Raw genomic sequence first — 16,082 nt, 5'->3', positions numbered from 1 at the left:
ACAGCTTTCTTCTCCATTCGTCTGCTGATGGACATCTAAGTTGTTTCCATGTCCTGGCTATTATAAACAGTGCTGCGATGAACATTGGGGTACACGTGTCTCTTTCATTTCTGGTTTCCTAGGTGTGTCTGCCCAACAGTGGGATTGCTGGGTCATATGGCAGTTCTATTTCCAGTTTTTTAAGGAATCTCCACACCATTCTTCATAGTGGCTATACTAGTTTGCATTCCCACCAACCGCTTAAGAGTGTTCCCTTTTCTCCACACCCTCTCCAGCATTTATTGTTTGTAGATTTTTGTATAGTAGCCATTCTGACTGGCATGAGATGGTACCTCATTGTGGTTTTGATTTGCATTTCTCTGATAATGAGTGATGTTGAGCATCTTTTCATGTGTTTGTTAGCCATCTGTATGTCTTCTTTGGACAAATTTCTGTTTAGTTCTTTGGCCCATTTTTTGGTTGGGTCATTTATTTTTCTGGAATTGAGCTGCAGGAGTTGCTTGTATATTTTTGAGATTAATTATTTGGCAGTTGCCTCATTTGCTATTCTTTTCTCCCATTCTGAAGGCTGTCTTTTCACCTTGCTTATAGTTTCCTTCGTTGTGCAAAAGCTTTTAAGTTTAATTAGGTCCCATTTGTTTACTTTTGCTTTTATTTCCATTACTCTGGGAGGTGGGTCATAGAGGATCCTGCTGTGATTTATGTCAGAGAGTGTTTTGCCTATGTTTTCGTCTAGGAGTTTTATAGTTTCTGGTCTTACATTTAGACCTTTAATCCATTTTGAGTCTATTTTTGTGTGTGGTGTTAGGAAGTGTTCTAGTTTCATTCTTTTACAAGTAGTTGACCAGTTTTCTCAGCACCACTTGTTAAAGAGATTGTCTTTTCTCCATTGTATATTCTTGCCTCCTTTGTCAAAGATAAGGTGTCCATAGGTGCGTGGATTTATCTCTGGGCTTTCTATTTTGTTCCATTGATCTATATTTCTGTCTTTGTGCCAGTACCATACTATCCCGATGACTGTAGCTTTGTAGTAGAGCCTGAAGTCAGGCAGGTTGATTCCTTCAGGTCCATTTTTCTTTCTCAAGATTGCTTTGGCTATTCGAGGTTTATTGTATTTCCAAACAAACTGTGAAATTACTTGTTCTAGCTCTGTTGATAGGGATTGCATTGAGTCTATAGATTGCTTTGGGTAGTATACTCATTTTCTCTATATTGATTCTTCCCATCCATGAACATGGTATATTTCTCCATCTATTAGTGTCCTCTTTCATCAGTGTTTTCTATATATAGGTCTTTTTTTTTCTTTCAGTAGATATATTCCTAAGTATTTTATTCTTTTTGTTGCAATGGTGAATGGAATTGTTGCCTTAATTTCTGTTTTCTCACTTTAAGACCAGTTAAGGGGTGGGGGCTGTGATTGGAGCTCTCCAGTGAGCAAGCAGCCAACATCCAGGGCCAGGAGAAACTGAGTGGGTCTGGGGGTAAGCTGTGGTTACGAAGGCTAGGAGATGTTGAGAAACTTGCCCAAGATTGGAGCCTCTTAAGGAGTAGACCCAAGACTCAAACCCAGATATCCAAGCTCCTGTTCAGATGCCCAGTACACTTGACCACAGTGCAAGTGAAGAGACATCTGGAGGCCGGGTTGAACTGCAAACACTGCTCACATCTGTGGTCATGGTTAACAGCCCACCTTTCCAAAAATGAAATGTGTCTCCCTTTTGGAGAAGGAAATGGCAACCCACTCCAGTATTCTTGCCTGGAGAATCCCATGGACAGAGGGGCCTGGCAGGCTATAGTCCACGGGGTCGCAACAGTCAGACACGACTGAGCAACTAAGCACATCTCCCTTTTAGCATTCACTCATTCACTCATCCCCTCACTCACTTATTCATCAGGGAAGCATCTACTTGGCTCTAGCCCCTACTTTCTGTTCCTCTCTTCAATATCCATATATAGTCAGCCCCTTACACATGAATGAGTTATGTTCCAAGAGCATGTCTGTAAGTCCAATTTGTTAGTAAGTCGAACAAAGTTAGCCTAGGTACCCAAGTAACATAATCGGCTACATAGTACTGTACTGTAATAGGTTGATAATACTTATCAAACAAATAATACATTAAAAAAAAACAGAAAAAATAAAGACAGCATTTTCAATCTTTCAGTACAGTACCTTGAAAAGTACAGTGGTACAGTACAACAGCTGGCACACAGGGGCTGGCATCAAACAGTCAAGAAGAGTAAGATGGTGGAGCTGAATGATTTTCAGCAATAGGAGACAGAGGCTTGTGTGCCTCCTCAGTTGTGTCCAAGTCTTTGAGAGCCCATGGACTGTTGCCCGCCAGGCTCTTCTGTCCATGGGATTTCCCAGGCAAGAACACTGGAATGGGTTGCCATTTCCTCCTCCAGGGAATCTTCCCGACCCAGGGATCAAACCCAAGTCTCTTGTGTCTCCTCACAGTAGCAGGTGGATTCTTTACCACTGAGCCACCTGGGAAAGAAGACAGAGGGCAAGCTGCAATTTTGCTCATTCCTGATGTTGATGGCACGCATGTTCACCTCTTTGAAAGTTCATGCCGTGAAGGTTCTTAAGTAGGGGCTTATTGTACTGTGTTCTGCCCACACGCCAGGCTCAGGTTCAGCTCAGGCCATAGGAGGGAAGCCATGACCTCGGTTATGGGGCAGAAGTCCCCCTTGTACATAAGTTCTTCATGGTGAGAGGGAGGAGTAAAGAACTGATGTGTAGAAGTTAGAAGTTCCCAGAAAAGGCAGCATTTGAAGTCAATCTTGGAGAACCAAGAGGACTTTAAAAGGCAGGTTCTGAGAGAAAGAGCATTCTGATGGGGCGCGTAACATGGGCCCAGGGAGGATGGGCTCATGTGCTGGTCACTTTCAGGGTGAAGTGCGTATGCAGCAGCGGCCAAGGATTCTTGCTAAGTTTCTCTCCCTCCACGTAACCAATGCCCTCTCTCTCGGAGAGCACCCAGCCCCTGGCATTTGTTGCTGGCTCAGGACCTGGGTAACTCTGAAAACAACAGAGGGGCATGTACAGGATCATCACAGTAACTTGGATTAAATAATGTAAACTTGTAAACAGGACCAGCATCTCCCAGAGTCTGTGCAGGTTATGGACAACTTGAACGTCCTCTCTGTTGATTCAATTACATACATGCCCAATGAACTTATTATGAAATTTTACTAAAACCCAGTGACATTTACAGATTACAGTAGGCATCCTGTCACTCTGGCTCTTGGAACACAGGTGCCTGGGCAGTCCACTTTACCTGGCTGCCCAGGTAAAGCGCTAGGTAGAGGGGACCCCATCCAAGCTGGGCTGAACCTGGAATGGAAGGAGCCAGAGCCAGCCTTTTTGGATTGCATTTGGTGAGCCCTGCTCGACCAAACCCATGATGGTACTTAGGCCATAGTTTTGTGAGTCTTCAGCAAAGCTCACAAAGTAATCACAGCGATTCCTCACTTAAGGGCCTCCTAAAGGCTAGTACTGGGGTCGGGGAGAAGAAGCCCCCACACTTTCGAGGCCCAACAAACACAGAAGTCACTGCCAAATGCCCTGAATAGGAGGCCAGAAGGACCTTAGGGTCCTGACTTGAAAAAAAATTCCAACAACTTCTGCTGACAATAGAAGCAAGGGAGTGGCATGTTGACATACGCTGAAAGGCATTTGTTGCCTGTGTTCGCTGGGGTATTTTGTGTGCTGCAGAGGAACGTGAACCTACAGTAATTTATCAGTGTAAACGTTTAACAGTTTAGTTTGAGTAATATGATTGCACCATTTCTCCCCAGGTTCTCTCAAACATAGTAGGATGCTACCAACACGGCACAAAGCTTTCCAACGTTAATTGATGAAGATGGTAACTCCACGATGCTATGTCCACTCATAGACGTCAACCTCCTGGCTGCGGGGCTGGGAGTTCTAAAATGGGATCTCCGCAGCTGTGGTTATAATTGTTTCATGTCACATTGACCGGGCACGTCTACGATTTTTAACATCAGTCTTAAAAAATTCCAATGACATCTGTTGAGAGTTTAATTGTGAGTGTAAAAAAAAATCATTAAAGGTACAGTCAAGAGATCAATTTTCAGACTGTTTAAACAACACGGTGGCCATCAGGCGGTGGAGGAATCTGGAGACATGACTAAGTTAATCTCCTGAGTGGCCGCGCTTAGTGTACCGGGGGCAGGAGTGGATGGAAGACAACTTAAATGAAGTACGAGAAGACGGGCAAAGAGGGATGAGGCGAGAGCCAGAGGAGACCAGGAATGGGAAAGTGGGCCATCTCCCGTCCCATTGGAAAGTGTCCCTAACCTCGGGTTGACGTGGTCCCGTTTCCCGCTGGTTTGGCTGGAGGTGGGGGCGGAGAAGAAGAGCGGCCGGGAGCGCCGCCAGGAGCCACTTTTGTTCGGCGATCCCGGCGCCGGGTCGCGGCGGGGCGGCAGTGCGCAAGCGCGGGCGGGGCGGGGTAGGGGCGGCTGGGGGCGGGGCGAGGCCAGGGGGCGGGGCCGAGCAGGGGCGGGCTCGCGGTCGGGCCCCGCCCCCCGCCGCCCCGGCCCGCTGCATCCGGGCACTGCCCGAATTAGCATCGTGCCGAGGCACAACTTTGCCGAGGCCCCAGCGAGATCCAGGCGCGCGCCGGAGGAAATATAGTCCCTGCCGCCCCGCAGCTCGCGCAGGGGCTGCGCGGGGGTTCCCGGCGCCGGGGCCGGGAGTCGGGGGGGCCATGCGCCTGGCCGCGCCCGCAGCCCCGGAACTCGGCGCAACTTGCCGGGCTGCCTAAGGAGTTGAGGGGGCGCGCGGCCGCCTTTCTCTCCCCACTCCGCTCTCCAGACCCCCCTCCCTGCCTTTTCGGCCGTGGGGGAGGGGGCTCGTGTCCACCCCCCGCGCCCCGCCCCACCATCCAGGGAGACCCGATCTGCCCGCGTCCGTCCCGACCCCCGCGGAGCCGCGCAACTCCCCGGGAGCCGGGGCCAAAGTGAGCGCAAAGTGCTGCCCAAGTTGCCGAGATGGAGCTGCAGAGCCGGCCCGAGGCGCTCGCCGTGGAACTCGCGCGCCACCAGGTAGGCGGTCGGGGGCTGCTGGCCTCGGGGGGCGGGGGTCCGGGGTCCGGGGTCCGGAGCCCGGCGTCCTTTTCGTCGCAGGGCGCGCAGAGCTGGAGAAGCCCCCTCCTTTAAGCCTGCTGCCCCAGGGATGGGGGGAGTGTGTACATGAACGGACTCCCTTTTGGGCTTCCTCTCTGCGCCGCCCCCCTCCGTTTCGTGCAATCCTGCACAGTTTGAGGGATCGGGAGCACGTGGGACCCGAACCCAGTGTCTTCTCTTTCTCGGGCAGGATCTGCAGGACGAGGGGGACGTCCCGGGAGAGGGCCCCCTGCGTGCGCTTGCCCGGTATGTGTGTGTGTGTGAGTGTGAGTGAGTACGCCCACCCCCTCCGCCCCCACCCCCCCGGTGCAATCCTGCACAGTTTGCAAAAGTAGTTTTGGCAGTTGTTGTTTGGGCGAACAGCGGCTCGGCGGCCGGAGCCCGGGCGGTGTTGCGGCGTGCGCGCGCGCGCGCGTGTGTGTGTATGTGTTGGGGAGATTAGGACGCGACTTGAATATTTATGAGCTTTGCTCGACACGGACTTGCCGTGTTTACTTGGCTCTTTGTTCCTCCCCCCTACCCCCGGCACACACTCACACTCCCTCGCACACGCACCCCGGCCTGCAAACTTGCACGGCTCGGGGCGCGCCGCCGGGTGGCCGCGGCCCCCGCCCCGCCCCGCGAGCTGCCCCGATGAGGCGGCAGCCACAGGTAAGCGGCCCCGCGCGGCACTGCCCGGCCACCTCGCGTGCGGGACGCGGCCGGGAGAACTCGGGCGGGGTGGGGGCGGCGGCCCCGCGGGGCCCCGGGCGCACTGGACCCCTCCTACCCCGGGGCGGCCGGCCTGAGCCCGCGCCTCCGTGTTTCCGCAGAACGGCGACCTCAAGAAACAGCTGCACGAGCGGCAGCCCCGGATCGCCGCGCTCAGCGACAAACAAGTAAGCGAGCCAGAGCCTGTCCCCCGTCCAGGGTGGCGGGGTGGGGGGACTAGGAGGGGGTCACCGGGCACTTGGGTAGCACCCTAAAAAGTGCTGGCCTCGGCGCCGCGCGCTCAGACTCCCAAAGGAGTCTCTGCGGTCTTCAAAGTTACCCGCCCATCCCCTGCTTCTGGGAAGAAGGGGCCAGGGTCTTGGAGGCCGAGGCGAGGGGCAGCGCGGCTCCTGCCGTGGCCGAAGGAGAGAAGCTGCCCTTAAAAGGCGGCGAGCAGCCCGGCGTCCATTTTGAGTTGGTGGACATGTTTTGGGAATGTGGACATTTCTCCCGCTCGGTGTCCCCCCCCCCACCCCCGTCCCCGGCCTCCCCCGGGCGTCAGGGGGCGGAGAGAGGGGGCGGTCATTCGGGCCTGGACACCAAACTCCTTGGAAGTGGATTGGGGGGGGTGGTTTACGGCGCAAATCTGAAAGAAATCGTTCTTCCTCCGGGCTCCCCCCTCCCCTCCCACTTCTCCGGCATCACTTTTATTCTCGGAACCTGACGCCAGCCAGCTCCCGGGGAACAAAAGAAAGGCGCCCCCGGGACCCCTCGGTTCTGCCCAACTTTGGGTCTTCGGGCATCGGGTGTCCACTGGGGCCCGCGAGGAGCTGCTCGCCGTAGAGGTGGGGGGGCGGGGGGCCCGGCCACCGACCCCTCCCGGCCCCCTCGGTGAGGAAAAGTTGTCCATTGTGACTTAGTTGCGCGGAGCTCAGCGCTAGAGGGGTTTCAGCACCGCGAACAGAGGCCGCCGCCGCCGGAGCGCGGCCAGCCGCGCGCCCCGCCCCCTCTCCCTCCCCGCCCCCGCCCCTCCCCCTCGGCGCCCCTCCCCCCACGCCCCCTCCCCACTGGCACCCCCGCCCCTTTCCCAAGCCGAGAACTTTGAGCGGCGCAGCCAATGGCGCTCCCGGGGCTCCGAGGCTGGCGGGGGCGGGGGCGCCGGCTCCGTCCCCGCGGCCCCCTCCTCCCCTCCCTCCGCCCGCCCCGCTGGCCCGCTCCCCCCGCCCCGCCCCGCCCCGCCTCGCCCCCCCTCCTGCCCCCCGGGCCTTCGATCGCGCTTCCTTCGGAATGCCGGCCGCCGGCGTCAGCTTCAAACTTGGACCGCCCCCGCCCCCGCCCCCCGATCTGGTCCCCTTCTCGCTCCCTCAACTCCGGGTCGGGGGCGGGCTAGATCCGAAGTACCCCCTGCTCCCCGGAGGGATGGTCGGTGTAGGGGCGAGACGCGGACGTGGCTGGCGGGGGTTGGCGGCGACCCCGGCGAGGGAGAACTCGGAGGCCGGGTGTGCGTTTCGAATCTTTTTAAAGTTGCAAAGTGGTGGAACGGGGGGCGTGCAGAAGAGGAGGCGGGGGCCGGGGGCTGCGGAAAAAAAGACGGCTGCGGCCGTGGGTCGGCTCCTGGTCGGGGGCGTCGGGCTGGACGCGCCGGTGGGGACGAACGCGTTAACCCCTTTCCCGCGGTGCCGCGGCCCCCCTCCCCGGCCGCGCGCCCCCGCCCGGGAGTGGAAGCTTCCATTCCCGTCGGAGAAGGGGGGGCGCCCGGCGCGCGGCTCCGGCGAAGTCGGGGAGTTCGCGGGGGGGGGGGGAGCGGGGGAGGGGACCCAGGCCCTGCATTACCATTTTGATTGCTTTGATGCCATTTTTGGAGGGGGAGGGGTTGGGAGACCCTTCTGCGCTGAGCACAAAGATGTTTAATCACTGTGTGAAATCAAATCACATACTTAAAAATAAAAAATCCATCACCAAATCTGGTACCTTGTGATAGATGAGGGTTCCTAAGCTCCTTCCCCCCCCCCCCCCCCCCGGGTAAAACGGCAAGTTGTTGACTCTTCTGCTCCGAGTAGAAGGTTTAAAAGAGAAAATTCCACTAAGCCGGCAGCTCTCCTCGCAACAATGTCTCTTTATGTGTGCTTCTACAATACGTGGCAATAGTTTCACTATTTGGAGTGGCTTTTCGGAGCTTAGGTTTGCTCCTTTCTGTATTGTAGCAACTATTTCCAGGCTGTTTTAATTTTTATGATGATAGTAAATGAGTAGCTATTTATTATCTGTCATGCCTGAATTTAGATGAGGCCGGGGAGAGAAACATTTGAAAATCGTGTTTGAAGGTTGCGGGTGCCGCTGGTGGGGGCGGGGGGTGCGGGGAGGAGCCGTCCTACGCCAGTCTGCCTTTGCCTTTAAATCTGAACTCGGAGAAGGATGCTGCTGAACGGAATGTACCTCCATCTTTTTTGTGTGTGTGAGTGTGTGTTTAAAAAAAGGAAGAAAGAGAACAAGGAAAACTTTTGTTCCCTGACCTTTTAAAAATATTTCTGTCTGAGATGACTAAAAATAACGTCTGGGAAGCGGCCAGCGTTTGTCCTGGCCATAGGAACTTGTGTTTGTCACTGTGAGCGGGTTGTTTTTCCTTTTTCCTTTGTGGCATTTTATATAGCAGGGGCTCATAAAAGAGGGAGGGAGGGAGCTGGGGCCGTGGTGTAGCATGCTAATAAAGCTGCCTCGGCTCTCCCGAGCTCCGCGGTGGAATCTTTCAGAGGTCACCTATGAAATGAGTTAGTAGACTTAACATTTACTCACCTCTGTCTCCTTGGGAGAGTTTGGTGGAGATTGGCAGCTTGGCTGGGGAAGGGGTCGGAGGAATGAGCCCTTGGAGGTGATTAAGTGCTGCACCGGGGGTCTCTCGAAGAGGGGTGATGGGCTCTGCTTGGTTATCCCAGCACCTGCCCAAGGGGCTGGAATGGACGATCAGAGCTGAAGAAGCCAGTAGTGTTTCAGAGTTTGCTTTCAACTCAACAGAAAAGTAAGGGTAGTGTTGCTTGAGAGATTTGCTTGGGGGAAAAACTCACACCATCTTCCCCTCCGGAGATGTGTTTCTGTCCTGCTGCCGCTTGGACGATGGCATATAAAGGTTAAGTTTCAATTAAAAGTGCACCCGTGAAAGTGATGAACTGGATAGTAAAATGGACGGATGACCTCATTATCCACATTTGTTAGAAATACAATAGCATCGAGTAATATCTTTTGGTGCCTAGCCATCAATTTCCCATTTGTGCCCTTGGCACTGGAATTTTTTTCAGTTACTTCTGGAAGCACGGACGAGGGCTTGGAGATGTTTTTCCAGGACTTCCTAGGAGTAGATAGGTTGTTCCTTGGTCAGAAGTAGAGAGATACAAATTGTCTGTGAGTGTCCAGCGTTTCTTCCACCATTGCTGGACTAGAGGATAAATGGGAAACCAGCATCTGTAGGACCTTGCTGTTTGAAAACAGAGTTCACTTGTTTGTTTTTTTTTAAAAAAGAGGAAGCTGTAGGAGTTGGTCAGTAGCCCTTGGTGGCCAGGCTAATTGAAAACAGAGTTTATGTTTTTTCTTTTTTTAAAAAAAAGCCGGAGCTGTGGGTAGTTGGTCAGCAGCCCTCGGTGGCCAGGCTGCGTTCCGGGGGTGGCCCCCCCACCACTGGGGTGTGACCCCCATGGAGGAAGGACCTCTTGTCTTTAACAAGATATGATGTGTGAAGTCTCCATTAGTTGCTCCAGTGGTTTTACGCCATGAATTTGTAGCGGCATGCAGAGAAGCAGTAACATTTTTATCTAAATTGTCAAGCAACAAGCACTTCCGCGTAAATAACAGGCCCATCATAAATACCGCAGGGTTTTTTTTTTTTTCCTTCTTTGGAGTTCTCAGCACAACACAAACGCCATGTGAAGCAGGCATCTTCACCCAAGTTCAGCTTCACCTTGGAGTAAGAGGATCTCCGGTATGAACTGCAGGGCATGCTGGTCAGGCAGAGACCTTACTCCCCTGCTTCCCCGCCCCCCCCCCCCCCCACCACTGCACTGCCCAGTGAACTTGGGGCCTTGCATGCTGCCCGATGCATCGATTTGATGAACTCTGGATTCCGAGGGGCTGTCCTCAAGTGCAGCAATAAAAATATGTCTTCTTGAAAGGTATTATGTATGTGGCATTTGCTCAGGCACTGAATCACGTCTTCACTGTGATTCACTAGCTCTGGTGGACACCCGAGGGGTCCCACGGTGGAAGCGTTCACCGAACAGAACTGCAGGGTGGGTCTATTCTGAATGCTTCCCAGTTGCTTTCAACCCTTCCATTAAAGGATGTTCCATTCTCCAGGCTCTGACCCCGAGTCTGTGCTAATCTAGGAGGCTAAATGTCAGTCTCCCTCACCTAGAGTTCAAGATGTCATTCTTCAAATAGCACCTTTACATGGGAAGAAGAAAACATATTCTCTCCATCTTTTACAGTCTGGAAACGAGCACAGGGTTGGGGCAGAAGGGGCTCAGTCCTGGCTTTCCCCAAGTGCCCCCTGCTTGGCCGTGACCCCTTACTCCCCCCAAACCCCCTCCACAGCCAAGGGGACCCACACTTCTCTAGGACCCACACTTTTATCCAAGCCGCGTTTTCCCGGAGTCTCTCTTCCCGTCTGGTCCCTCCCCCATTATCTCTTAGCTGGAAGATTGCTGTAGCCTTCTCACTGCAACCAGTTAAAAAACATTATTGAAATAGAATTCAGATATTTCGTACTTCACCCATTTAAAGTGTACAGTCAAGTATTTTTTATACCTTCACAGATATTTGCAGCTGATCACCACCATCAGTTTTAGAATATTTTCAGAATATTGTTGTTCAGTCTCTCAGTTATGTTAGATTCTTTTCGACCACATGGACTGCAGCGCACCAGGCTTCTCTGTCCTCGACTATCTCTCAGAGTTGGCTCAAATTAATGTCCATTGAGTTGATGTTGCTATCTAACCATCTCATCCTCTGCCTCCCCCTTCTCCTTTTGCCTTCTGTCTTACTCAGCATCAGGGTCTTTTCCAGTGACCCAGCTCTTCGTATCAGGTGGCCAGAGTATTACTTCAGAGTATTACCCAGCCGTTGTTGTTCGGTTGCCAAGTCGTGTCTGATTCTCCGCGACCCCACGGACCGCAGCACACCAGGCTCCCCTGTCCATCCCTATCACCTGGAGCTTGCTCAAACTCATGTCCACTGAGTCAGTGGTGCCATCCAACCATTTCATCCTCTGTTGCTGCTTTTTCCTCCTGCCCTCAGTCTTTCCCAGCATCAGGGTCTTTTCCAGTGAATTGGCTCTTTGCATCAGGTGGCCAAAGTATTGGAGCTTTAGCCTCAGCATCAATCCTTCCAGTGAATTTTCAGGGTTGATTTCCTTTAGGTTTGACTGGTTTGATCTCCTTGCTGTCCAAGGGACTCTCAAGAGTCTTTTCCAGCACCGCAGTTCAAAAGCAGTGATTGTTTGGCACTCAGCCTTCTTCATAGTCCAACTCTCACATCCATACATGACTAGCTTTGACTAGACGGACCTTTGTTGGTAAAGTGATGTCTCTAAGAGCAAAATAATGCCTCTTGCGGCAACGCAGATGGACCTAGAGATCGTCATAGTGAAAAATCAGTAGAAAGATAAACATATGATATTGCTTATATGTGGAATCTAAAAAATTGATGCAAATGAACTTCTTTACAGAACAGAAATAGAGTCTCAGATGTAGAAAACAAACTTATGGTTACCAGAGAGGGAAGTGTATGTATAAAATGGATAGCTAATCAGGCCTGCTGTATAGCGCAGGGAATGCTACTCAGTGCTCTATAGTGACCTGTGTGGGGAAAGAATCTAAAAAAAAGTGGAGGTGTATATATATATATATATAAAACTGATGCCCGGGTGGCTCAGTTGGTAAAGAATCCGCCTGCCAATGCAGGAGACGCGAGTTCCATCCCTGTGTTGGGAAGATCCCCCGGAGAGGGAAATGGCAGCTCACTCCAGTATTCTAGCCTGGGAAATCGCATGGACAGAGGAGCCTGGCGGGCTGCAGTCCACGGGTCACAAGGACTGGAGACGGCTTAGCGACGGCTAAGCCACAAAAGCAGCATAACTGATTCACTTCACTGTACAGCAGAGGCTAGCAGAACATTGTAGATCGACTAACAAAAATCAAGAAAAAACGTTTAGAACATTTTCATCCTCTCAGTGAGAAAGCCTTCGGGTCTCGCCCCTTGCATCCCCGTGCCAGGCCGCAGGCGTCCACTCGTTCGCTTCCTGTCTGCAGGCCTGCTTTCTGTCACTGCAGAGTTGCCTGTTCTGCACCCGCGCACAAGTGGAGTCATACCATGTGGTTTTGTCTGCTGGGCTGCGTTCACCGAGCAGAATGTTTCAAGGTCCACCCAAGTTGTAGCGTGTTGGACTTGGTTCCTTCTTAAGTCTGAATGATCTTCCGTCGTACGGGAGATCTCGTCCTGTGCCCGTTCACCAGCTGATGGGCATTTGGGTGGTTTCCACCCCCAGGCTCTTGGGAACAGTGTACTACGTTTCCTTGTGCGTCTCCGGTTCATCTTCAGTTAGCGTGAGCATCTTGGAACCGGATCGAGATCACAGTGCTCCTTGAGGAAGCCCTTCTGGTGGTTTCCCGCTGCTCTGTGGGGGGCTGGTCCTGCGCCCCTGCTCGACCTCTGCACTGGGACCCTCACCTGCCCCCCACCCCCCTACAGTGCTGCTCCTGGGCTGCTCCACAGCAGGGGCCTCGGGTACCATGAGCATCTTCCGCTCTGGAGACCGCTGGCCATTACCATCGTCATCTCTTCATGGAAGTCCACTGTCCCTGCTAGACCGGAAGCTCCCTGAGGGGCAGGGGCTGCGCTCTCCACCCCTTTGCCCAGGTTCTGAGAGCAGTGCCTTGTGGTGCTGGATGTGTGTTGGTGGAACGGGCAAATGACTAAGAAGATGGGTGTGTGGGTTGGCGGGGACCAGCAACCAGCCCCAGAGGAGTCCCAGGAGTTGTCCTCTGTAGGCGTGCAGGAAACAGGTTTTTAAAATCCTGCGTTTGGAATGAGCAGCATAGAGGTGAGACCAGCAGCTCCTCTGGTCTCGGAAACCTCACAAGAGAGTGAGGTATAGATGACCATGTGTCAAGGGAATTCCAGAAAATCCTGTGAAAACCATGCTGTGCAGGCCCCTGGAGATGAGAGACAGTTTCCTGGGGGAGAAGGGGCTTCCAGGAAGCCTGGGGTCATGTTCGGGAGGAGCTGGTGTCCCAGCTAAGAGCTAATGGCCCAAGGAGACCTGCAGGTGTGGGCAAGTTTCCAGCAGTTGAAGCATGGAAGAGAGAGAGACAGGCAGACAGCAGAGAGGGCAAGGCTGGGGCTGGAGCCAGGAAGACGCTGAATGCCAAGCAAAGGGCCTGGGTTGTGTGCCAGGTCTGGGAGACGACCTGGGGCTTTAGGGCAGCTTAAGAGGAGGGGGAGTGAGAAGGTGTGTTAGTCGCTGGGTTGTGTCCGACTCTTTGCGACCCTATGGACTATAGCCCGCTGGGCTCCTTGGTCCATGGGATTCTTCAGGCAAGAATACTGGAGTGGGTTGCCGATCACTTCTCCAGGGGATCTTCCTGATCGAACACAGGCCTCCTGCATTGTGGGCAGATACTTTTAACTTATATGCAGAGTACATCATGAGAAATGCTGGACTGGAAGAAACACAAGCTGGAATCAAGATTGCCGGGAGAAATATCAATAATCTCAGATATGCAGATGACACCACCCTTATGGCAGAAAGTGAAGAGGAACTAAAAAGCCTCTTGATGAAAGAGGAGAGTGAAAAGTTGGCTTAAAGCTCAACATTCAGAAAACGAAGATCATGGCATCTGGTCCCATCACTTCATGGGAAATAGATGGGGAAACAGTGGAAATAGTGGCGGACTTTATATTTTTGGGCTCCAGAATCACAGCAGATGGTGACTGCAGCCATGAAATTAAAAGACGCTTACTCCTTGGAAGAAAAGTTATGACCAACCTAGATAGCATATTTGAAAGCAGAGACATTACTTTACCGACTAAAGTCCATCTAGTCAAGGCTATGGTTTTTCCAGTGGTCATGTATGGATGTGAGAGTTGGACTGTGAAGAAGGCTGAGCGCCGAAGAATTGATGCGTTTGAACTGTGCTGTTGGAGAAGACTCTTGAGAGTCCCTTGGACTGCAAGGAGATCCAACCAGTCCATTCTGAAGGAGATCAGCCCTGGGATTTCTTTGGAAGGAATGATGCTAAAGCTGAAACTCCAGTACTTTGGCCACCTCATGCGAAGAGTTGACTCATTGGAAAAGACTGATGCTGGGAGGGATTGGGGGCAGGAGGAGAAGGGACGACAGAGGATGAGATGGCTAGATGGCATCACCGACTCGATGGACGTGAGTCTGAGTGAACTCTGGGAGTTGGTGATGGACAGGGAGGCCTGGCGTGCTGCGATTCATGGGGTTGCAAAGAGTCGGACACAACTGAGCGACTGAACTGAACTGAACTTTACCATCTGGGCCATGAGGGAAGTCGGGAGGAGGGTGAAGGAGGGCTGAGTTCACTCCCTGTGTGGCCCGGCCGGCCGAACGCGCGCCCTAGTGTCTGTCACCTGTGTGGGAGGTTATTGCGGGGACAGTGACACCCATGTGTGATGTGGAGAGGAGGCTGACAGGCTTGAGGGCAGGGGGCAGTGTGCGGACCCTTCTCCTCCTGCCTTCCACAGAGCTCCTTACAGCTGAGAAGTGAGTGGGGGATGTTTCTAGAAGGCGACTTGGGGCAACTCTGCTCAGTTGGTATAAGGAAGAAAAGTGCGTATGTGCGTACATAACACATGGTTGCACTTTTATTACTGATCTTATTTAGACTATTTATAAATTGTATAATAAGGAATAGTATAGTTGACCCTTGAACAAGGGGGGTCAGCATATAGTCGGTCCTCCATATAAGATAGGGACTCGGTATCATCGGGTTCAACCAGCCATCCACGTAGGACTGCAGTGTTTACTACTGAAAAGGATATGTGTGCAAGTGGACCCAAGCTGTTCAAACCCACAGTGTTCAGGGGCCATATTGATCTGCGCCAGTAAATATGCACGCTGTCTATGCAGTCTGTATAAAATTAGTTGATCATTTGTCCAGGATTATATTACGAACATGAAAGGAGGGATTTGTGAAGAAAAATAATTTACCTTTCTCCCGCTGAAGTAGACTCTTACTGAGGAAGGCAGCAGTTAACATCCTTCCTATCATCTCTGTAACATTAGGAGCTCAGGGAGAATTCTGTTTTTCACAAAGTTTTTAGTGTAAAAGCAACACCTGCTTGTTGGGGGGAAACTTCACAGCGCGGGTGTGAGGCTCGTAGACCGTGACCCCTCTTCTGCCCGCTCCGGGCATATGGGCCAGAGCAGCACTGGCTCCGGGATGTTCGTAGGCTGTGGTCTGTGCACACGCAGCCTGTGTAACACGGAGAAACATGCTTCGTGGGCACGCTCCTGAGCATACTACTGCTACGCTTGCTTGTTACCCTTGACATTGTGTGCTGGGCACCTCTTGGAAACAGCTCGGTTTAATTCCACGAGCATTTCACGAGCCCCTGCCTGGCGAGGGTGCGGGGGTGATGTTGTTAGTAACAGCGACATCTCATGGTATGAGGCTTCACCCTTCCAAAGTGGTTTCCCTGGGTCTCTGCTCACACCAAGTCTCACAGGTAGTTGGGAGACAGGTGTAACCCCCGTGACCTGTCCCGGGAGCTCTCTGCACTGGAGAGGCTTCACAGTGGGCTCAGCCGGTGGCGATGTGCTGTGATGAGGTGCCCGGGGTCGCCCTGAGAAGGTGACATCCGCGTCTGCGAGAAGCAAGAGTCTGATCGCACACCCAGCACCCAGCTGTGTCCAGCACCCGTGTTCTCCAGCGAGCCTTTCCGACACCTCTTTGATACACATGTTGTGATTTTTTGGGGTCATCTCATGACTTGGCTCAGGCTGGGTGGGTGCGTCTTTCCTGTGGCACAGGTCAGAGAAGGGCAGCTCCCCAGGGTCAGATGGCTCGGGGCCCCGAGAGGGTGCCCTCTGTTTCAGCCCCGCCCCGTCTCTAGTTGGCCCCCTGCCTCTAGAGTAGAGCACGGCGTGGCCGGGAGAGCAGAGGGCTGGAGGTGACACCAGGGTTCCTCTCCCAGCCCCCTGCCTCTGGCGGAGTAGCTTCCAGCAA

General features: G+C 53.0%; 1 protein-coding gene across 1 annotated transcript in view; it reads left to right on the top strand.

Annotated features, from left to right (window-relative positions):
* The first annotated feature begins 5,019 nt into the window (after positions 1 to 5,019).
* PHF21B (PHD finger protein 21B) overlaps positions 5,020 to 16,082 on the top strand; it is an 88,205-nt gene continuing 77,142 nt past the window's right edge. The window contains exons 1-2 of the mRNA XM_052639838.1: positions 5,020 to 5,073; positions 5,967 to 6,032. Coding sequence (XP_052495798.1) covers positions 5,020 to 5,073; positions 5,967 to 6,032 — 120 coding nt within the window. The remainder of the gene's footprint in view (positions 5,074 to 5,966; positions 6,033 to 16,082) is intronic.

Source organism: Budorcas taxicolor, chromosome 5 (assembly GCF_023091745.1).
Source record: "Budorcas taxicolor isolate Tak-1 chromosome 5, Takin1.1, whole genome shotgun sequence".
NCBI lineage: Eukaryota > Metazoa > Chordata > Mammalia > Artiodactyla > Bovidae > Budorcas > Budorcas taxicolor.
Note: the sequence above shows the minus strand (reverse complement) of the source record. Positions and strands in the feature narration are given on the sequence as shown.